This window comes from Brachyistius frenatus, unplaced genomic scaffold, assembly GCF_029030835.1.
Source record: "Brachyistius frenatus isolate BFR_SWC_R1_liver_20210118 unplaced genomic scaffold, ASM2903083v1 Contig_6, whole genome shotgun sequence".
Taxonomy (NCBI): domain Eukaryota; kingdom Metazoa; phylum Chordata; class Actinopteri; family Embiotocidae; genus Brachyistius; species Brachyistius frenatus.
Window position 1 is genome coordinate 241559 of NW_027210605.1, and position 23567 is coordinate 265125.

The 23567-nt window shown below is 46.4% G+C and overlaps 2 protein-coding genes across 3 annotated transcripts; both read right to left on the bottom strand.

Moving 5' to 3' along the window:
- Positions 1 to 25: 25 nt before the first annotated feature.
- On the bottom strand, positions 26 to 14554 carry col9a3 (collagen, type IX, alpha 3). 2 transcript variants are annotated; one of them, XM_069723117.1, is made up of 32 exons: positions 14295 to 14554; positions 13278 to 13346; positions 12116 to 12151; positions 11302 to 11373; positions 11044 to 11097; positions 9483 to 9518; positions 9110 to 9133; positions 8898 to 8951; positions 8212 to 8265; positions 7990 to 8031; positions 7821 to 7877; positions 7661 to 7714; positions 7466 to 7519; positions 7270 to 7323; positions 7132 to 7185; positions 6938 to 6991; positions 6799 to 6852; positions 6639 to 6692; positions 6117 to 6170; positions 5852 to 5896; positions 5694 to 5747; positions 5527 to 5580; positions 4716 to 4769; positions 4553 to 4624; positions 3796 to 3831; positions 3535 to 3579; positions 2937 to 2969; positions 2120 to 2266; positions 1955 to 2009; positions 1653 to 1835; positions 715 to 792; positions 26 to 467 (listed from the first exon to the last, which is right to left on the bottom strand). In XM_069723117.1, exons 1-32 carry the CDS (start codon positions 14358 to 14360, stop codon positions 283 to 285), a joined length of 2037 nt encoding a protein of 678 aa, XP_069579218.1. In that variant the 5' UTR covers positions 14361 to 14554; the 3' UTR covers positions 26 to 282. The 2 variants fall into 2 exon arrangements, with proteins under 2 accessions (XP_069579218.1, XP_069579226.1); XM_069723125.1 differs by lacking the exons at positions 12116 to 12151; positions 13278 to 13346; positions 14295 to 14554 and having other exon boundaries at positions 9110 to 9128.
- Positions 14555 to 17338: 2784 nt separating this feature from the next.
- Positions 17339 to 21730, bottom strand: ogfr (opioid growth factor receptor). Its single transcript, XM_069723137.1, has 7 exons — positions 21365 to 21730; positions 20841 to 20906; positions 20642 to 20723; positions 20458 to 20536; positions 19463 to 19529; positions 18726 to 18874; positions 17339 to 18621 (listed from the first exon to the last, which is right to left on the bottom strand). The coding sequence occupies exons 1-7, from the start codon at positions 21494 to 21496 to the stop codon at positions 17562 to 17564; spliced, it is 1635 nt and encodes a 544-aa protein (XP_069579238.1). The 5' UTR covers positions 21497 to 21730; the 3' UTR covers positions 17339 to 17561.
- Between the last annotated feature and the right edge of the window lie 1837 nt (positions 21731 to 23567).

Below are 23567 nucleotides of genomic sequence, written 5' to 3' on the forward strand. Positions count from 1 at the left end.
CTGGCTCTTTGTATTATTATTATTATTATTATTTTTTTTTTTTTGTTTTGTTTTGTTTGGTCTCTCAGTTTGCTCTGGTGTTCACGTCACTCCCGGGATGTTCCTCTATTCATCTCAAAATATCACACCTTCTGCTGTTACTCTTCCCATCTTGTGATACATGTATTTAAAATAAAGAGCACGTTTTTTTGGTGATCACTCTCCTCTTTCGCGCCCTCCTCCCTCACTCGTCGCCCCCTCCCTCCTCGGGAGCGGATGGCATCAGGTTGCAGGAAGTCGTGTTTAATAGTTCTTGGGTTTGGAGGATTTCCCGGCGGGCGATGCTCCGTGGCAGGCTGATGTGTCACAGATTCCAGGAGGTCCCTGGTGCCCGGTCCTACCTCCCCTGCCCGGCTCTCCGGGCTCGCCTGGATCTCCTGAAGCCCCGTCGCGGCCATCTTTGACGACTCCGGGTACACCCGGAAGTCCTGTGGCAAAAGTATTGTTGTCAGAAGTTGAATAGATTCAACACTTGCCCAAATTTCACAAAGAGTATCAGAAAAGGATAATCATCGTGCACACTTCGCATTTTTTGTTACTGTTAAATCACAAACATGAATGTCACGTGGGACACATTCGTGCCTTCGATGTCTGAAGCGTTTATGTACAGTGACCTTTGGATTGTTGGGGAACAACTCGGGCTCAGATTAAGGTGCTCCGTATGAGGCCACATACCTTGGTATCCCTGGTCTCCGGTGGGCCCGACGACGGCTTTGCCGAGGGATCCCTTATCACCGGACTCGCCAACATCACCTGTTGTGTAAATACAAACATTGATTGGTGCTTAAATACAATTTGAATTTCTACTTGGGTACTTCTATTGCAGGCTACTTAACTCTTCCATCTTCCAAAAGGATAATATAATTTCTTTTAATCCCTTCATTTATCCGATAAATATATTTAGAAGTTACTTTTCAGATTAAGGTTACATTTAAAAAACAAAAAACAAAAAAACCAACATAACCTTACGAAATACAACGGATTGTTGCGTTTTAAACCAGTGATCCCAACCTCATTGGCTTATGTTTAATCCAAAAACTGATTTCCCTTCAGAACTTTACCAGATTGTTTCATTTAGATAAATGTTTGAAGCTCCAAGAGATCAAATTATTCAGCATTTTGTGAAAAAGCAAAGAGAAGATAACAATATTGCAGATGACTTTGATGCAGCAGGACAGTTTTTCTTACCCTGTTCATCTGGTGGCTCTTTGGAAGAACTCAACTATGTGACCGTATATCAAATCTGTAAAGCTGGTTTATATGCTGCCTATGCACTGATGAGTCTTTAACAATCTAATAATGTGAAATAAGGGGATATTACCTGCGGGGTCCATTTTCTTCACATAAAGAATGAGTATTTGAATTTTTGCTCCTTTGAAACAATTACGTCGATCACTTTATTTTTGGATTATAAATCCAAGATGTTTACGGAGTATTTCACGCCGTTGTACTTTTAACTTAAAAGTGAAGGATCTGAGTACGTCCTCCAGCGCTGATGTTAATATTTAGATCATGCCCCTCCCCCCACCCCCCCGTACATCTAAAGAGACACTTATTAATTTGATTTCTGCGCTCCCATCAACAGATCAGAAGTCTGCCTTCACGGTTCTCACCTCTGGGACCCGGATCTCCGAGTCCTCCTGGCAGGCCCCTGTACCCCGGTGGTCCGCGGTTCCCCGGATGCCCAATAGAACCGGCGACTCCTGGGTTCCCCGAAGCCCCGGCGGGGCCGGGTCGGCCCACCATGCCGGGTGCCAGGGGTCTTCGCAGGTTAGCGGCCAGCCGCGCAATCTGATCTGCAAGACAGAAAACAGCAGCTCGGTTCTCGGCTTTGTTTTAAAAAAAAAAAAAAAAAAAAATTTTATTCAACATCGCAGCGACTCGTGTCGGTGAAGATGAAATCAAGATCTCTCACCATCGATCATGGAGCCGCACAGCTCTCTGATGTTCTGCTCACTTGCCAGTTTACCCTGAAACACAAGAGGACAAGCGTAAACTCACTCAGGCAGTTTATATGACAACTTTAATCAGACACTTTCACAGTTGTGTAAGGATTTAAAAAAAACAAAAACAGACTTACGGGTACTCCCGTCTTTCCTGGGATTCCAGGGTGACCCTGTTCCCCCTGGAAGCCCATTACTCCTTGTTTTCCTGGAAGCCCTCTCGCCCCGAGCTCTCCTTGCGGACCCGTCACGCCCTTCGGCCCCAGTTCACCCCTCTTCCCCGACTACAATCAACAAGAATTATCAGTTTAAATAACTCATTACGTTTCACACAAAAACAAAAAACAAATCAACTTTTTCCAAACTGGAGCTTTAAAAACAACCATGCGATTTGTTTGCTGACTAAGCACCAGCCGAGGAGCAAACTGGGTCTGTTGAGACAACGTGGGGGTGGATTCATACGGCATCTCGTTGCTTGATAATTACTCCAACCGGCACAGCAAACAGTAAACGAGACTAAGAGAGTGAAGCTCATCAGGGCTGTATCTCTAATTACATAAATTGTGCCGCAGCTTAACGCGCCTCGTCTTTCCCTCGTGGCAACGGCGGCAAACGGGCCAATAAAGCGAAAGCAGCAATACCTGTCTCTAATTAATCCTATTAAACCTGGAATGCGAGGCCGAATCATGCGCAGCGACTCTTGACGAGCGGGAAAGCGCTCAAGAGCGAGGCGCCACTTTCTAAATGTTCAGCGAGGGAGCAGACACGCAGGGGGGGGTTTGGAACAAAACCCGTGCCGCCAATAACACCCACGCACAACATCTGATCTACGCTCGGCGCCAAACACGCGGGCGTCGACCGGATTTAGAGAACCGGTTTGCGGGAGGGGGTTCCACGCAGGAGCACGGAAGACACTTCGAGAGCGAGGACATCAGAACGGATGAAAGGACTCACCTCTCCTTTCTGTCCGACCGGCCCGAAAGGACCCTGGAAATAAATTGGGAAATGTGAAAAACGGACTTTTTAGATTTCCAAACGTGACTCAATCCATCCACAAAACTTGTATCGTTTGAGCACCTTCCACACGGGTTAAAGGCAAAAGTAAAAAAAAAAAAATTAATAATAATCTCCTGGATAAAAAAAAACGATAATGTCATAAAAAGCTAAAAGACCAAAAACATGTTCGAAGATAAATAAATAATGAAATAAGCAACGCTTTTAAATAAAAAGGCAGGTTAAAGTGGTTAAAGGCTTTTTAACAGCCTAAAAACTCCGAGCCGCCTCACCAACGGTTTTTAACATCCTGCAACACAAAAGACACGAAGCGCCGAGTCAACTTTTACTCAACAATGAAGTCCTCTAAAGACAAGTTAGATGTGTGTGTTTTTTTTTTTTTTAAATGAACACAGAGACTAAAGTAACAGGTTTCAAACGGGTGTAAATGCGTCATAAAGCAGCTGTACAACTAATTACTGAAAACAAAATCAGGAGTGTTTGGGTTCCTGAAACAGGTGTTTGGATTTGGAACGAATGAAGTTAAGGAAACACTCACAGGTTCTCCGTTCTCTCCTGGTAAACCGTCACTTCCCGCCACGCCCTAAAAGGAAAACAGAACGTCTGAATTATTTGACGAAATCTCTCAAAACGCGTGACTGAAACACAAAACATTTTCAGCACCGTCACTGAGAAACGAGGCCGGCCCGTCGGGAGCGCATGCGAAATGACAATTTCCCTCTTCTCGCCTTCCAACAGTCGGGCGAGGGCTTTCACGGGACGTCATACCTAACCTCGACCCGCCAGGACTTTCACTCACCACGTCTCCTTTGGCTCCAGAAGCTCCAACCGGGCCCTACAGGGGTTGAAAAAAAAAAAAAAAGAGAAGATAAACGAGAGCCTTGCACAGATTTGTTGAAGTCCGGCGGTGGGTGGAGGGAGGGAGGGGGGGAGGTGAAGGGAAGTGAGGCTGGTTGAGGGGAACCAGGACTGGTATAAAGACCGGCTTTGTTCTCTGTCTTCACACTCTGAACAGGACGCCGCTTTGTGTCTCTGCTGGCAGCAGTTTGATTTTATACCAATAAGACCGAGGACGGACGACCTGCTTAATGACACACGCTGCACTCCCATGAGCACAGCTGGATACGGCTGGATGCAGCTGGATGCAGTGAACATACCTCTGCATGGAGATGAGCTGGTGTGCAGCAGCACTGGACAATGTTTGAATTATAATGGGAGTTCTTTTTTTACTTTTCTTTTTTTTTTTTGCTGTTGTGTAAATGACAAAAAGTTAACTGGCTGCTATTTTGTCATGAATTATTGTTTTAAATCGTCCTAATTTCTTATTTTCTCATTTTTCTTCATATTAAGTAAAACCCACCCTTTGGGAGTTGGACTGTCGGTCGGACAAAACTAAGACATTTTAGGACGCGGCGGTGGACTCGAGGGACATTTTACTGACCGATATCGACTTATTCATCACAATAACAACGAATATGTAGTAACAATAACGATTAGCCGTATCACGATAAGCCCGTAACATCTCGCAGGGGGGGAAAAAAAAAAAAAAAACTCACCCTTTCGCCAAATTCTCCACGGACTCCGGTCGGCCCCGGAAGACCCGGATCCCCCAAAGCTCCCTTGACTCCCTGCAGCACATGACGCACACAGAGCCGGCGAGTTGACTAAAAATAATAACAGTAAGACACCCGTGAGGATCGGTGACGTCACCCAACTGACCTGGAAGCCCTTCACTCCCAGAGGTCCAGGGTTCCCCGCCGCTCCGATGCCTCCCTGCCGGGGGGGGGGGGGGGGGGGGGGGGAGGGAGAGAGAGAGAGAGACGGCGTTACGCGGCGGACATGAAACGGGAAAACGCACATTAACGATGTTTGGACAACCTTGATTCAAAGAGGAGGATCTAAACATCGGATTGCCGCGGCGGTTGTCTGAGGTGTGATTGGTCGTGCAGTGGTTTAATCCCTTTGCTGTTTTATCTTTTTTTTTTTCCCCTTGCCGCGGGGTCTGATGTGAAAAACAAAAGATCTCTCTGTTTGTGAGTTCCTGCTCACATCCCTGTCAGGTATCCGCCTCCGTTACTAACCAGCTCCACCTCCGAGAGCCTCGGGGTCTGAAGGAAGACTCTTTTGTAGAATATTGTTGGGTTCGAAGGCCGGGGTAGTTGATTATCCTGCTATCTCAGTTTCATGTCGCAGTCCTGCTCTGCATTTTTTTTTAAATTTTTTTGTTGCATTTTTAATATCGCTGCTTTAAATGAATTTCATTTCTTTCTTCTTTTTTTTTTTTTTTTAGTCATTATGCGCGCACTGGTCATCAGAGCCGTGTACGTCAAAGCCAGCGTCGATTCTGCAAAATCGGTTAAACCCAACAGACGGGCCCATCTGAGCGGCGCGAAGTCTCGTAACGCCACTTGAAATGGGGGCAGAGATTCTCCTTAAATGTCCTTCAACAGACGCGTTCGAAGCGTTCGACAGCTGCGCTTTTGCATCGCTCGCAACGTGACGGCGGGGTCCCGTACGAGCGTCAACTCACCGCCAGTCCCCTGGGACCTGCCGCCCCCCTCTCTCCCGGCACGCCGATCTCGCCCTGCAAGACGTCGTAGACAAAGTCAGGAAGGTTTAGAGAGCGGACGTTGTTGGGTGAAGTGACGCGTCAGAGGGGCCGTAACCCAACCAAAAGAGATCACGTCAGATACCTACAGGAATACCCGGCTCTCCCGAGGGTCCCGTCTCCCCAGCCTTCCCCACGTCGCCCTGGTGTTAAAGAAAGAAGGACACGCGAGTTCGGTGGCACGAATCTCGATTTAAGGTCGAAGTCGGGATCTCTTTTTGTTTTGTTTTTTTGTCGCAATACTCACGGCTTCTCCTTTAGATCCCTTTCCGCCAGCTTTTCCTTGCAGACCCTGGAACAGGAAATATGTCATTTTCACGCTATTTTTGAAACACTAAAATCGGTGAGTGGGGCTGAGCGGGAAAATAAAATATGCAAGAAATTACAAGCACGGCCCCCCAACCCCCTTCCCCCCCACCCCCGTGAATGTACAAATTACGATAATGAGGAATGACCGGCGTGATCATTAGGACAGGAAACATCCAAAGTCCTTTTTTCCCCTCAATACTTACAGGAAGCCCGTTTGGTCCTTTCTCTCCGACTACTCCGTGGCGTCCGGCGTCGCCCTAACAACAGACGCACAACACCGAGACGTCAAGCTTTACTCGAGCCCGCCGCACGCGACCAACTTAAACCTGGAGGACATTCAAGCTGTTGGTAAACGCGATCGGACGAATCTCTGTTTCAGAGTTCGTTACATCTGCTGAGTGAAGTGATGTTCCCATGTTGGCCAGAGAGAGAGAGAGAGAGAGAGAGCAACACATATTCCCACCAGCTCATTTTGCACAATGCTAATTAAAATGGAGATCGACTAATTCAATCATATGGCTCTGGTAGATTGTTTTTTGTTTTTTTTTCTCAAAATGGATCAAATCAAGTCACTTTTGAGGAGGTCGTGATGCCTTTTTATTCCATTCGTCCACCTTCAAGCAGCAACAGAGGAGCCAAATGACGTCGACGCGGGTCGACAACGTTTCTGAACTCTCCGGCAGAAGAGGGGAGACAAAAGCTCCTCCGGTGGCGGCGCGGTTTACCTTCTCGCCGTCCAGTCCCTGCGTCCCGTCTTTGCCATCTCGGCCGGGGATCCCCTGCAGAAACAAGTCAAAATGTGAAAATATGACCCCCTCCGCTCCGTCCCGGCTCCGAGAGCCGACGGACATCGGAAATGCGGCAATTTCGCCGGTATGCACTCACGGGCTCTCCTTCGGGTCCCGCTCCCCCGGGGGCTCCTTTAGGACCGATCTTACCCTGTTGAAGGACGCGCGCGAGGGTTTCGGTTATACTTCTTAAACACACCGACCGTCACAACTTACAAGTCTTTTTTTTTACTCACAATTTCTCCTTTGGGTCCTCTGAATCCCTGCGGTCCTTTTTCTCCGGCGTCGCCCTGGAGACATCAGATGAAACACACGCAGCTATTCATTGATGGGACCAGCCATCTGTTCTAGCTGCGAGCCACCAACACACACACACACGCGCGAGCGCTGCTTTTGGTGATGAATGCGGTGCAAACGAGGAGAGACTCACTGTCTTCCCGATGACGCCGGCGACGCCCGGCTTGCCTCGGAAACCCGGATGGCCCTGGAGACGAAACGGAGGATGAGGTCGGAGGAAGCGTTGCCGGACGCGCGTCTAAACGTCGGCGTGAAAAAGGGAGCCACTTACCCTGTCGCCTACGCCTCCCATCGGACCTTGCAAACCTCTGAGACCGCGCGGGCCCTGAAACGAAGCGTTGGAGCATTGAAGAGGACACTTTGAGACGTCGCCGCTCAGAATATTGAATAATTATTTTTAAAAAATAAATAAATGCCCGTTATGTTATTTCCTTGACTTTTTTTTTTTTTCCCTCTGTGTGTCTCACCTGCAGACCCACGGTGCCGAGAATACCCGGTGGGCCCGGTGGACCGGCGTCTCCCTAGAGAGACACAACGGGACATTTAGTGCGCCGTCGAAACGCCACATCGCAGGGAGATGAGCAGCAGAAGTGAAACTCTAAAAATCGATATTTTTGCGATTAGTAAAAGCCCAAAATCTTCACGTCGCGTGTTCAACTCACCTTCTCTCCATTTTTCCCAAACTCTCCTTTGTCTCCTTTGTGCCCGGTGTGACCCTACGTGAGCAAAAACACAGAAGTCAGCACGACCTATAAGAAATATAAAAGTTAAAACCAAAAAAAAAAAAAAAAAAAAAAGACCACGACAGAGACTCTTATCCACCTTGAATCCTGGCATCCCAGGAGGACCAGAGGGACCAGGGGGGCAGATAGCGGGACACTGCAGGAGACAGGGACAAAACACTGAGGACTCTGAAGTCACTGTACGATGAGGACACATCAGTTTACTGTCATTACACGGATTTCACAGGTTACGTGACAGGAAGTCTTACCAGAAGATCACCGTTGAGATCATGAAGCGTGCCGGGAAGACCCTGAGAGAAAGAGACATTTTAACAGGACTGCAGTACGTTCTCTCTTTTTTTTTTTTTTTTTTTAACCCAGCAGGTGGCGTGTTTGAGTGAATTCACCGATATTAAACACGAGGTCGGCGGTGGGAAAATAGACGACGCCGTAGTGCCAGTTATGAAACAAACAAGGACAAGCGCACTTACCGGGGGTCCGTCGGGCCCGGGAGGTCCGGGAAGTCCTGGAAGACCTTCGGCACCCTGAGAATCAGACAGAAGAGCAGCTTCAGCGTCTCACTGTAAAACAAAGTGATTTCTTCTGCACCGTCATGACGATCCGTCGCGGTCTTTCAGGAAAGAGTAACACTTAAAAGTCTCCTGCTACTAAAACAACATGATTTTCTATTCGTCACGTCACGCGGACGCGTGTTGGACACCGAAAGGCTGGTTCACGGTTCATCTTGTCGAAGACGGAAATCTGAATTTATGGTTTACAAACCAAGGCAGGATTTTGTGACATCACCAGTTCAGGCACTCCCGATCCTGACCTGAATTTAAGATTCGTTCCGACTCGGTGAAATCTGCTCGGTCCGTTTCAGACCTCACATTATTCTGCGGAACAGAGTGAGCTTTTACACAGAACACAGGAGTGACCCAGCAGGCCGTGTCCTTCCCGTCCGGCGGTTATTCTTATCCCCCTGCTACAGCAAACAGGAATTTAGGGCAACGTCGTGCTGGTTGACACCGGCAGGAGATTACGGTCGCTGCCCGCTTTAACGGACGGTCCATTAAAGCTTGTACGAACGCGCTTGTAAATACATTTGTTCTATCTCATTCTGGATCGGACGTCGACGACAGGAAGTCTTAACCGGGGAGATGAGATGGATACTCACCGCTGGACCCTGAGGTCCGACTCCGCCCGGCAACCCGTTGGTTCCGGGTAGTCCCTGAAAACAAAAAGACACCCGGTGTGTGCAAAGGCATCGGAGCACTATGTCCGGACTGGGACAGCGAGTGGACACTTTCAGCGGTGTCAAAATGAAATGAATACATCAAACGGTCACATCCTTCGGTCGGACATGAAGAGACGGCGGTGTGTACTCACTGCAGCTCCCGGTCTCCCTCTGCCCTACGGAAGACACGGGAAGGCAAATTAAGTCACAAACGCCGAACACACTCGCAACACCAAATCTAACACCGCCTCCGACGCGCTTTCAAAGTCTGTCACAGGCTGCCGCCACGAGGTGGCGTTTCTCTCACGCCAGGAACGACGAGCGTCCTTCGGCCTTAACGTTCACGTAGCGTCTGATCGTAAGCGCCGACTTAACAGGGGCAGAATTGCAGAACTGGATTCCGTTAGCGTTAAATAATTAAATAAACCGCGTCGGCGCAAGAACGAGGAAGAATTGTTCAGGCCGACGCGGTGAGCGTCACAACGTGGGGTGCGTGGGAGGGGGTGGGGGGGGGGGGTCACTTACAGGAGGTCCGGCTGGCCCAGAAGGTCCAGACTCACCCTGTAAGACAGCAAAGAAAATCACAATCAGCCTCTCGGACAGAAAACCTTGAGGCCGTTAGATAACGGTCGAGGTGAAAATGCAACCGAATCCGTATTAAGAAGAGGAAAAAGTAGGAAACGCGTGTTGGAAAGGAAAGCGATGCACTGAAATGTTCTTAACAGTTTGTACGGTTACTAACGCTGAGAGGAGGAATGGGTGTTTGGAAAAACGGATTAGTTTGTCAAAGTAAAGTCATCTGATTGGACGAACACCGTTTATCAGTACTAAGATTTAAGAAACTTTGCAACGTTCCCCGGGAAGGGAAAATAAATTCAAAATAAATACATTCATAAATCTTGCTGCGTCATCCACTGACTTAAAGTAGAGTAAATGATCAAACTGTGCTTTCCTGTGGTGCCCCCTCTGCTTTGCTTTCAATTCTCCTCCTCCTCCTCCTCCTCCTCCTCTTCCTCCTCTTCGCCTTTGTTTGCACCCTCCCAGCTGTATTTGTGTTGTCGAGATGACGAGTTGGCAAAAGACTCCAGAAGAAGAAAGAGGCCTAACACGGCGACGTTACCCTTCTTCACTGCAGTGGCTGCACATAACGCTTCCGTTTACTTTAACACTTCATATCCGGTTTGTTTTTCGTTCATTTAGTTGCGACCTCTTCTTGCGTTTGTTTTTCACGCGCTCGTGTGCCTCCGTGAGGCACTCCGAGTTGCCTTGTGTCTGAATGTTGCTGCATAAATAAAAGTCGCCTTGCCCAGCGAGCTGTAAATCATCTTAGGCTTTGTTTTAGCCCGATTGTCCTCGTATGACTCCTCAGCACTATGAGGCGGCCATGACAGTGTAGTTATCAGAGTAATTAGAGACATGAGCTGACGCAAGCTTCCTCATTAGGTTGGCTAATTAGTTGAATTGCTGGGGAGGGAGGGAGGGAGGGAGGGAGGGGCTGTTATCTATCTTGACAGTCACTTTGCAGCTTTACAGCCGAGGTCCCTAAATCGTATCTTTTATTCATTGTGGGAAATAAAAAGTCGTCCCGTTTAATCGCGCGGTGGTGCAGCAGCAGCAGCAGCAGCAGCAGCAGCTTCGATGTCGCGCGTGTTGTAATCCTGCCTCCTCTTGTGCCCCTCTCGGGATAATACAGGTTTTCCTTCAGCGTCGGGGCAACAGGTCGTCATCTCTCACAGTGTCAGATTGGTGGGAAACCGCAGCGCATTCCGGGCCGGATTAGGGAAGCAGCAGAAATAAATCCGATTCTGATCCCCTCATTAAAAATATTCCCACCAGGAGGCTGAGCCGGCTTGACAAATTCAGACTGACAAGAGAAAACACAGACCCGGTGCCCGTCAAGAGCCTCACGAAGATCTTCGCACAACGCAACCCGATCGACGTGTGGTTTACGTACAGGCGGGTTCCTGCGTCTTGCTGGTGGCGGATTATAGCCGATTAATGAGGGACGGTGCGAAGGAGGTAGGAGGTCATGAAACTCATCTCTGAACGTATTCCAGAAAGCTCAGGAGACCCGGGACACACTTACCGCCTCCCCCGTGGGTCCGTCTTTGCCGGCTGGACCATCGGGACCCGTCAAACCCTGACGAGGAAACGCAGCAGGTGTTTATTCATTACGTCGTGCGCTCTGATGTCATTTGGGACCTGGTCCGTGACTCTGCATTTTCAGTTTAATCAATGACACCGTTTGAGCTCTAAAGCCTGACGTCCCATCACAGGTAAACACAGAGGTGGTGTGTTGATGTTACTTTGTGTGTGTGTGTGTGTGTGTTTATCGGACACTTACATCCACACCCGGAAGTCCCGGCAGGCCCGGTTGTCCTGGTCCTCCTGCTAATCCAGCTTTCCCTTTGGGACCCTGAATCACAGATTTATGAAGTAGTTACCTACCCAACTGAGAAACTGATTTCTACTTTTAAAAAATTAAATTCCATCTCAACATCATCAAAACAAAACAAAAAAATACCACAAAAACAACCGCTGTTCCACTTTGTTAAAGGCTTTTTGGAAATGTTTGAATTAAGAAAATAGAGTATTGTGTGCTGTACAGCCCTGTAAGAAATATTAGTGATATTAGGTTACAGTAGGGACTTCATGGAAGGAATAGAGGAGGTCTGTAGTCTGACTTTTGCTGAAGAGCAGAAAGGGTCTTATTTTTTTTCATCACGCTAAATTCACATTTTAATATCAGCCTTTCTTCCCAATTTACATAGATCATTAATTACATGAAAAAAAAAAGAAGCAGCTCCTCTTTGCACTATGGTTCATAGAGATTCCGCTTTTCCATCTGCAGAGGACAACAGTTCTGTCTTTGCATCATAGTTGTATTCATTTAAATTGGAGCACGTGATTGAACAAGTGGCACCAGATTAACATGGTTTCTATTATGTTGGCATGTTACAGGGAGGCTGGTTTTTTTTTTTTTTTTAAGTCAAATGCACAGTGCTAAGAAAACTGTAATAACACTGAGGAGAGTTATTTATATATATATATATATATTTGTTTTTTACCAAGTGAACCCAAAAGTTTGACCAGCTTCCTACTTTTCATACGACCCCTGAAAAAAAAGTGACTTTGTTGGACTTGTTGGAAATACTTACTGCTTTCCCCGGCAGTCCAGCAGGTCCAGGTTTGCCCTGTTTACGACATCAAAAAGAATTATTACAAACTTCCATTCGTGTTAAAAGCTCATCTGTTGTACATCTTTAGCCGACAGAAGGTCGTACGGATGAAGCTTTTATTATTGGTGCGCGGCCGCGCGGGCCCAAACATTCCCAGTGACTGCGGCGTTTTCTTGAAACGGCAGCAGCGGATATCCTCGTTCGGATTCATCAGTAACTTTGTGCGGCGAGTGGCCGAAGCAGTAAATCTGTGGGCTGCATCACAAGTCCGCAGTGTTCAGCTTCTGCAGCGGCTGGGGAAGAACAAACACTGGATCCGACGCAGCCCGGTCACACGATGAAAAGCCTCAGTTTGGTTTGGGTGGGGGTAGGCGGGGGGGGGGGGTGCGAGGTGAAACTCTAGAGGGTCTCACAGGGTTGGGGAATGTATGAATGGGCCCTGTGTGTGTCCAAACTTTACTGGAGTCACAAAAATATCTACGACTGAAATGCTTTTCTGACGTTTGTCTATGTAACAGAAAGTTAGAAAAAAAAAAAAAAAGATTAGAAATGAAAGACTTAACAAAGTTTTTCTTTTTTTTTACTTAGCTTCCCTTTAATCTAATTTCCTCTTATAACATGTGTAAATAGAGTCCCATCACATCATTTAACTTTGTACCATAACTTAAACTGTAGTTTTTCAAACACTTTTTACTTCACAGAACTCCATTTAGAAGACACACACCTAAACCCTGCCTACCTGAGGTCTATAAATAATCATTTAATTCCTGTGGGAGGGGCTGTGGGAGGAGTCAATCTGATAAACTCTAACATTTACAGACATTCAAGCCACACTTATGCACAAGTAAAACACTGTCTACCAAAGGTAAATGAGTGGGGATCCACATTTCAAACACGACATCAACTATCACTCAACAGTCTGTGTCACAGATAAAAAAAAATTAAAAATAAAAATATATATATATACTCTAGTTTTTGGTGTTCTTGATCTTTAAGTTCACCTTCTTTTTCTCAAAAGGAGAAAAATAAATGAATCTATGACCAACAAAGATAAAATTATGAGCTAATTTATCTACTTTTAACGCAGATGATTGGAACATTAGTTTAAAGTGCCGACACCATTGGAGTCTGGTCTACTCACATCAGTGCCATCCCGTCCTGGTTGCCCTGGGGATCCTGGTGGCCCAGTAGTTCCTCTGGGGCCCGGCCTCTGCAACAGAAAATGAATTAAAATCAAGCATTCCTCCACGTGAAACATTAACCACTGAAGCTTTGATGCAAAGAAAATGTGTAGGCTGTGGTTTGGTATGTTTTGGCATCAAGCTTGTGAGACATAATAATAATAATGAATAAATAAATAAAAAAACATGAACGAAATTCAATATTTGAGCCCAATTCTGTAGATGCAGCGAGACGTAAATGATCTAAAACTGCAACACTATGAAAAGAAAGACGCAAGTACCCACGTCTAAAAAAACAACAACAACAACAACAACAACCCCGCTTTAAATCTCTTTATTAACACCACGAAGGCTCGACTAACTGCCAACAAAAACACAAACAAATCTGCGGCTTATTGTTCGATTAATAAAACAAACATTTTCCCCCGAGAACTTTCCAAAACACGCCGCGGAGTTTGAGCTCGGTCGGGGACGCTGAATGAACAGAGGCGGCATTGTGCGCACTGATCTCCAATCCGCGCATTCCGCAGGTTCAGGGAAAACGCAACCCCGACTTCAGCGACTAGTGCGACAGATAAGAGCCACCTGCACGCAACTACACCCACGGAGTGGAGCTCGAATAGGCCTCCTGAGGAAAGGGAGGAAAAACACCAATCACGCTGAAAATAAAGAGAGAGCAGGAACAAATGCGCCGTATACACTAAGAGACGAGCATCAGCTGTTAGGTTAAACAAGCGCAGGCCTAAAGCCGCTGGGGGGGAAAAAAAGGGGGTGGAGGGGGGGGGAGGGCTGTCATCATCAGCATCATCACTATCATTAATACAAGAGCTAAAAAAAATAAAATAAATACAACTTTAATTGATGGGAGGGTCACGTGCACTGCATTTGAGTTAAGATTAGGCATCAAACGAGACCAGCGAAAACACGGTCACCACGAGGCACTAAGGAAAGCGGGGACGGAGCTCCGGGTAACTTACCTGGGCTGAGGATGATGTCAAAAGCTGGCACAGTAAGAGCACCCAAAGAGGAGAGAACACAGCCATCGCTCCCCCTCACAAACCCCGACTTTATGCGGAAAAGGTCAAATCCCTGGTTCCCGGTACTCTCTCTGTCCCCCCCAGCGTCCGCAACGGAGCCTTTCCTTCACCTCACGTCGCGCAGCTTCCGAATGGCTTTCTCTTCGGTCCCAGATAAACCCGAGCCTCCAAGCCAGAAGGGGCTGAACTCAATCCAGCACACTGCTCACGGGGTGGGGTGGGGGGGGGGGAGTGGTGAGAGGAGGTAGCACGCAGAGGGGAATCCATGTCGGACACTAGAAAAGAGGGCCGAGCTAAGAAATATTGAAAATACCCAACTGGCCAATTAGGAAGTCTGAGTCAGCAAGGTAGGAAAGTGAAGGGATGCAGCGCGGCACTTTGTAGAAGTAGTGTGAGAAAGGGGTTCTACAGCAATTCAGTATCAGGCTGCCCTTGGGACAAAGCCAGAGAGGACTCGCAAGAGACACGTATACTAACAAATGGACAAACTGGAGGTAGTATGAAGCGAGGACAGTGTCCAAAGAAAATAAATAAATACTGGATCCTACATTTCCCAGAATGCAGCTCCATCTTCTCATTAGACTCCCCGACCTCCAGTTTGAAGCTTAAGGTTTGGTTTCAAATGTTTCCTCACAGAGCCCTTGCCGAGATAACCCCGATGACATCACAACGACATCATCAGAGTTGACAAGGTTCGCCCAGAGTCGCCACGCAGGCCGTACACAGGTTACGTTCATTCTCCATCTGTCCTCAAACTACGGCAGCAGCTCACTTTCATCATCAAATTCATCCGCAGCCTTTTTCTCCTCAATCTATAGATACATATTTTGCTCTATAAAATGTCAAGAATATAATGGAAGAATATCAATGTTGTAATTACACATATACTTACCGGTCAAAAAAATAAATAAAACAAAACAAAAATAGTCACCTTACCATCACATTAATCAAAGAAGAGCAGCGCATTCTCAGAATTTGGCTGCTTGATCAAGTGCTTGTTTGCTATTTGTGCTGGAAAATGCAGTCAGTGGTGCTGAACACCCCCCCACCCCCTCCTCCACACACACACCCAGGGCCGCTGCTGTAAATCACTTCGATCATTAGTCCATTATCAAGTTATCTGCAGATGAACTTTCTGTTGACACACAGGGCCACATCATCATTCCATCTTGACCACAACACTCTTCAGAGAAGGGAACCTCACCGACGACCGGAGCCTCGCGACAAACACGGGAGACAAAAACAGACCCAACGGAGACGAGCAAACAATCGCATATTCGCATCTTCCGTCGCGCAGGAAGAGCAGATCGTCCGCCCGGTGATCTAATCCGAGTCTGAAGAGACGTTTGGAGAGGGGGGGTGGGGGGGATCTATAGATAGGCCGCCGGCACCGACGCCGAGCTGCATCTCCAACAGCGAGTGTTTTCTTCCGACTGACCTTCCTCCCTGAGGCCTGAACAAGTTGTGCCGCATCGAAATTGCGATAATCTTTTTTTTATTATTCTGCTTCGTTAACAAGCCGGGTTTTTAGTCTGGGAGAAAAAAAAACCCCGGGGGGCTTGCGGACGTTTCCGTGGACGCAGCCATTCAAAAATCAACTTCCGGTGGAGTTTGAACGAAAGCCGAAGCTTTATCAATTCTCTGCCGAGATTACAAACACATTTGTACAATCAACCAGGTTTGGGTCAGAAGTCTACTTACCAAATCTCCATGGAAACGCAAAGACTTGCGCGACAGTACCGAAATAGAACTTAAAACGACAATTCAGTCTTAATTCCATTTGAACAGCAGAAACACAGGATTGACTCGAATTCACACAAATAAAAAAATGGCTCAAAAGAGAGAAAGAAAACAAATTATTTCTCAGTGCAAAAAAAAACAAACCAAAAACAAAACAAAAAGTTCAACTGTCAAACTATCGGGACGTTAAAAGTGTTGCGACCTTCATTTTATTGATATACATGAACGACGGCGTCTTGCGCGTTTCTCCAGAAATGTGAACTACGCTGCCGAGTCCGGCAATGTTCTATATTTTTCTTTGTTCTGTTCAAATCAAATGAAGACCAAAACCGACAAGGCTTATTTTAAGTGGTGGTTGAAGGCGGCCGGTGTCGCCCGCAAATGCGAAAAAGTTGATTTCTTTTTTTTGTGAAAACTAACTTCTCCACCGGTGAGCCGCTTTCAGCCGTGTTTATTGTCGCCAACACACCGCCGAACAGTTTTACATCGTTACATCAACAGGTCAAAATATTATTAATAAATTATCACAATATGAAAGTCTTTTCATCACATCACAACTCGTAACAATATCATACCGAAGGATAAATTTGGCACATTCTTAACTCATAATTATTGCAGTTTAGTCTTCACCTGAAGGTATCGAGAGCCCGGCCGACGTCGCCGCCGACGCTTCTGGTCTTTATTGGATTTGTTGGGGAAAAACAAAACAATCGAAACAAAAACAAAAATATAGAACGCCGCGAACTGTATTCTTTTATATTGTCTGATGGCTGCGTAGAAAACATCCAGAACCATCATTTGGTGAATTGACCCGACTCAAATACTTCCCTCGAAGCGGAAAGGATCAATATCTTGACATCCAATACGAGGGGCGATCAAAAAAAAAAAAAAAACGTTCGGAGGCCGCGGCCGGTTTTGAGGTCGAGGTTTGCCCGTCGACGGCTTCATTTCGGGTGTTTTAACTACGCTTCCTTTACAGTCGGAGAGACGAGCGCAGCCGACGTCGACCTCGGTGAAACGCGAGACGGAGCGGCGGGGCTGAGGAACCGGCCAATTAACGCCACTTTCAGTTACAAAAAAAATTAAAATTAAATAAAATGCGAGAGCGGCTCTCGTGCCGAGCTAAAAACCAAACCGCTGCACAGGAACTGTATGAAAGACGAGTTACGAGAGGTAACGGCTGTTCCGCGCGCGCGTCCGTATCTCGTTTCCCCCGTCGGAGGGGGGGGGGGCGACGGGGGGAAACGAGATACGGACGGAGGTCCCGTTGCCGAGACGACGGCGACGTGCGCCGCTTTCAGTCCGTTGCGAAGTTGCAGACGTACCTGCACCGGTACGATAACTCAAAGTTTTTGATTGCCCCTTGTATAGTAAAAATAAGGCCTACAAAGTCTTTTTTTTTTTTTTTTTTTTTTTAAATCATACTCTGTCCCTTATATTACATTTTAGGCATTTTCTGTAGTCTCTTCATGAATTCCCCGTATTTTGGTCTGAGCTCGAGGGGTTCGATTCCATGTCGACGTCCTCCGCCTCCTTCCCATTCGTCTGTTCATCCGCGCCTTTTGCCGCCGACACGTTTCCCTGCGTCGTTTCTCCCGCCTCCTTTTTATCTGGCACTTGATTAAAATCCGTCCTTGGGATTTTTTCCTCCCTCTCCGAGGTCAGAGAGGGGGAGTGTTTCGCGGTCTTCGGAGGAGTTTGCTTTGACGGGCTCGTTTGACCGGCGGCTTTATGAGGAGCGGCTTTTCCCTCCGCCCGCCCGCCGGCCGAGTCCCCGGCCGAGCCGTCGCTCGGCGGCACCTTGTCGTCTTCCCTCTTCTTCTTCGGTGGCTTTTCCATGTCCGGGTCCCCCTCGGTTCGCGGGACGCCGTCCGCCTCCTGGACGGCGTCCTTCGAGTCGTCTGCGCGGGGCTCGGTTTTTGCCGTCGCGGCGTCGGCGCGGGGCGACTGATCCATTTCGCGAACGTCGTCCGAGGAGTCACTTCCGTTCCCCAAAATGTCACTGTTCGATTCAGTCGCCACGTTTCCATTTCCGACCGCGTCGGCTTCTGGTCTTGGTTCGGGGGACGCCTCGGACGGTTTGCTGTTGTCCTTACTTCCCGTTTTCTCGGTTTCCTGTTGAGCCTTCGCGACGTTGTCCGGTCCGTCCTCTTTTTGCTGCGCGGCTGCTTCTCCGTCTTTGCTTTTGCCCCGCGGACAGGCTTCCTCTTTCCCGTCCCCGTTCCCGACGGCGTCGGCCCTTTTCTCCGCCTTTCTGAACTGTTTCTGGATCTTCCGGGGGCACCACACGAACTTGTCCTTCGGCTCGAAGTGGAGGTAAGCGAAGCGCACCAGCTCCTGACGTTTCTGCTTCTCCAGCACGGCGAACAGGAAGTAATCGAGCACGCTGCGTTTGACGCTGGTGAGGGTTTTCTTGATCAGCGTCTCTTCCAGGAAGAAGCGTACCAGCGGGGCCTGGTAGTGCTCGAAGCCCAACTCTCCGAGGCTTTTCAGGATGCGAGTGATCCGCAGGTTGTTGTGCATATTCCTGTGAGAGTTAAGACGGTTGAAGCTGTCAATTACAAATTAAAAAAATAAAAATAAAAAGTGCACATCTCAAAAGTTACCGCCGTCAGAGCATTTCATATTTACCGCTCAAGGTTTCCAAAGCGCTCCTTCCAATTTTCTGCACGTTTCACCTCGCCCGTCTCTTTGTTGACCAAACGGATGCCGTAGAAACCCAACATGAGTTCATAGGACTCGATTAGTCTCTTTTTGGCGTCCTCGTTCTTCTTGAAGGTCTGGTGAGCAAATACATTGGAGATAACAAAAAAAACAAAACATGAACTGCACTGTGCATTGTGAGACATTTAAGCAGCTTCTATGGTCGCGCAAAACACGAGTAACGTGTAATGACGCTCTCCGTGACGACCGGCTGTGAATACTTTTTATAGGCATTATACAACTCGAGATAGAAGCGTCTTAAACCTTTACACCAGCACGAAGCTAATGCGCTTAACTTCTCCGTCTCGTTTTGGAAGGACTTGAATCACTCCAGCAAAAAACTGAAGTGAACTTAAAGAGAAACGGTCAGCAGCTGCTCATCCTTCCGATTGATCGAACACGGCGTTCGGAGCCTTTCCAAGATGACACATCTCCAGTCGAAGCATCAGAAGAAACACCGACGACACGGTTCACCGGACAGCACCCGATTCGGGCTTCGCGCTCATCCGATACCACCTTCTCGGCATCGTCACGGGCGGGCAAATGATGCTGTTGTGCGGCCTCGTGTTGTGCGTTGACAAAGACGTTCTGCAACTATTTGGTTAAGTGTTCATTCCCCCCAAAAAAAACAACAACCAAAAACGTGTTTCCTGAGATAAACTTACCTCAATTTCCTTCTTGGTGAGTTCCGAAGCCATGTAATTCACCCCCGGTTCTCGTAGTGGAAACAGCCTGACGACCGCAGAACATTCAAAAGAGAAACAACAGAAAGACAGTCAACCTCGAACCAAATCCACTCCGAGCCGACGTCCCTGTGACCGTCGATGGGCCCGACGTTAAAACGGTTTTCAAAACGCCGCGTGCAGAGCATCTCCGAAGCCCCACGATTGACCCGAACTACGTATTTCTCAGAAACACTTTGAAAACGACGACTTAACACGATGTAGAGAGACAGCGTCGACGTCCCTCCGGGTATCACTGGAACGACGAGTTCACTTTATCACCTATTCTAATGTACTGTGACGGGTTAAGACAAGAAAATTGCCATCATTCAAAAAAAAAAAAAAGCAACTTCAGAGTTTCAAGAGTAATTTCCAAGTTCTGGAAATCATTTAGAAACTCATGCGAACGCAGGAATATCCTTTTTTTTTCTTTTTTCTTCTCACTTTGATCTTTTAATGAGGAACAAAGGACTTGAGCGGCAGAACTTTTTTTTTTTTCAATTTTATTTTAACAATAAAAGCGGCTTCGAGCTCTCGACGCACACGCGATGCATCACAAATACTAAAAACAGAAACTTTGTTTCAATTCCACAGAACATATTCATCGTCAACAGTTTGCTATTTATCAATCCTGGTAAATAATCCTAAAATATTAACATAATTGCCAATAAATGTCACAAGTAGACAAAAAAAAACAACAACAACAACAACATGAACCAAAACACTTCTGTTTTGTTTCCCCACGTTACTCGCGCCGGATGCGAGAAGCCGCTTCATTACCTTTACGCGCCGCTGCGCGACACGAGCGCGTGCGAACATGAAGCATTTTGAGTTTTCATACCTGCTGGTATGTTGTTGTTTTTTTTTCCCTTCTAAGCGTGAACAAACTTCCAAGACAGGAAAAACGCACCAGCCGAAAGACTCGAACGGGTACGTACCACTGAATGTACGAGTGAACCCTCTCCAGTCTCTTGTAGTCGTTTTTCCACTCTTTAAGGAACGACTCGATGTAGACGTCTGCGCCAACACAAGAAAGAAAAAACATCTCAAATCATCGCCACCACAATCGCAAACCTTCCTGAACGCGGAAAGCCTTTCGAGAGAGTGACCGAACACGTTTACCGTCAGGAGAGGAGGGGAATTTGTTGAGATAAAACTGCAAATTGGTCATTTTGTCCTCCGAGCACTCCTCTTCTGTGAGATTCTGTCAAACAAACACAAACACAAACAAAAACAACAAAAAAAGCAGGCGTTGGTTGACTCGTTGGCTCTCAGGTGTGGTCTTTTTCTATTTAACCGAGTGTTTTAAGCTCTTACTTACGGGATATCCTCTTCTGTAGGTCTGCATGTCCTTTGCCGCCCTCATGTTTCTGGGCGTGTGATGCCACTGCAAAAAAATAAATAAATAAATAAATAAATATTGACATTAACAGCGAATAAATGACGCAGTATTAACAGATTTATTTTTTTAATTAAAAAAAAAAAAAAAAAAAGATAAATCATGTTATCAAAGCTAGTTATGCCGCGACAGGAAAGCGGAAATAACGTCGACGTAGGGCCGAGCTAAAAAAAAAAAAAAAAAGCTTAATTAACAACTCGGGAGGCTCCAATTCCAACTATGAATTACTTGAGCGTGGATATTAATCACGGCGGCTCGGCGTGAATATTTAAGCACGACGTCTGCGACTTTCAACTCAAATGGGAGCTGAACGCTAGTTAGCCGGGCTGCAGCAGTGAGCTAACGGTAGCTTTCGCGTTGCACAGGACACCGGAGGACCAGCGAGAAACCACTTCCACGCAGCGCGGCGGTCCGGCTGTCTGAGCGGGAATCAAAAGCCCCTTTACCGTCACTAAAGTCCAACTGGATTTGTTTTTGTCTTGACTTGACCGCCGGGATTGGGTCTCTCCGGCCGGATCGTCTCCATCACTCTCCGTGTCCCAGGTCGAGTCGTACTCACAAACGCAGTCGTCCTCCATTGTCCTCCTCCTCCTCCTCCTCCCCTCTCCCCACCCCTAAAAAAAATAAATAAAAAAATAAAATAAATAAAAAGGAAGTAATGACCAGCTAAAGCTCAAGAAACGTGTAGCCCGGGGTGAGCACTATAACCGGGGATGAATCGAGTTACTGCTCGACGGGGACGGACCTGACCATCCGTGTTTCCAGCCCACCGTCGTCAGACAGCGGCTCCGTCGGTGGTTGCAGCACTTGACGCTGCCTTCAGGGACTCCCCCCCCCGAGTAGGAATTATCCAACTTCACACAACACGACGCGCAACTGCGTTGGTATTAATTTTTATTGGAGACAAATTGGTTATTAAAAATAAATAAATATATATATATTTTTTTTGGAGGCAACTTTTTTTTTTTTTTAAAGACAAAACAAAATCCTACATCTGTAATTATTGGTTGCTGCCTCCGATAATCACCACGTGGCTTCACAAAATGGTAAGAACAAATCATTGATAGTAAAAAAAAAGTTCATGACTACTTGTCTTCAGGTAAACGTTGATCCTAAAAGCCCTCTCCTGACATGTCTTACCCCACTGCGGTATTGTTTGACACTTAATTATGATTTGAAGATACTTTAACATGAGCATTTCGATTTTCCGATATGCCTGGAAGGCAACACACTTGCTGTGTTGGTTGATGGTGTTAAAAATTGCAAACCAGCTGAGTCAGATAGACTATCCTAAGTACAGAAAAACCTCTTTCACTTTACTGTTATGTAACGAGAAAGCAACATTAATACTATGATAGATGATATCTGATTAACAAACAAACTTAAAAGAATAACAACACCGTATGAAGTAACCAGGAAACTATTGTATTATCAAATCCATTAGTCTATAGTAGGAATTTATAACGATTAAAGATATGATGTAAAATAACACGGTACCAGACTCGTAACAGACCACAACCTCATTAAGGTCTAACCCATGTTACTTTATAGCATATTGTGTACTAGCCTATAATAAATAGGCCACATGTGGATGTGTTTTTCTCTCTGTCAGCAGAATGGCAAAAATATTGTCTTAAATATTACAGAAAAATCAAAAACCAGATGCTGTGCTGCTAAGTCGTTGTATTTACGTATCTGTGGGACTGTTGATGTTGAGGTGAGTGTAGTGCACACACTCTTCAGTGATTATGTTGAAAATTAGGATCACGGTGGAAACACTGCAGAAAACCTGTGGATTAAGAGGCAATTAATAAAGTTTCACCAACCAGTAAGCACAAAATCAGCTGATACACAAAGACATTTTGGCAATTTTGAAAAAAAAAAAAAAAAAAAAAAAATTTGATATTTTTAAATGATATTAGCAGATGGTCTGCACCCATACTCTCATTGATAAGCACACACACACACACACACACACACACACACACACACACACACACACACACACACACACACACACACACACACACACACACACACACACCAATGGTGACACAGCTGCCATGCAAGGTGAACACCTAAGATAAGTGGGCAACCCACTCTACCACCTGAGCCCCAGCCACCACTAAATCAAAACAATTAATTTAAAATTAGGACTGGAATTAACATTATTTCATAAAAAATTTTTTTTTTTTTTTTTTTTTTAGCAACAGACCAAAATTCACAGTTAGTCTCATGTCTCTCTAAACAGAGAAGCTGGAACAAGGGCATGTTTGGCATTTCTGCTTGATAAATGACTTTAGCTATTAACCAATTGCTGTAATAGCTGATGATGCATTTTCTATAAATGACTTGTCAGTTAATCTAATAACTGTTTGATCCTAATTTCAGATTATTGTTTAGATGCTGCTGCAAAAGCAAACATATAAAAGCTTCTACGTTGGTCTTCATCGGACATAAATGCAGAAAATCTGATGTGCTGATAGATGAGTCGTTTGCGCGCGCACGTGTGTGTGTGTGTGTGTGTGTGTGTGCGTGTGTGTGTGTGTGTGTGTGTGTGAGCACTGTGCCGTAAAAATGTTTGCATATTCTCAAAACAAATCAATCTCATGTCATTAACATTTGAGCCCTATAAGCAATGCAGCCATT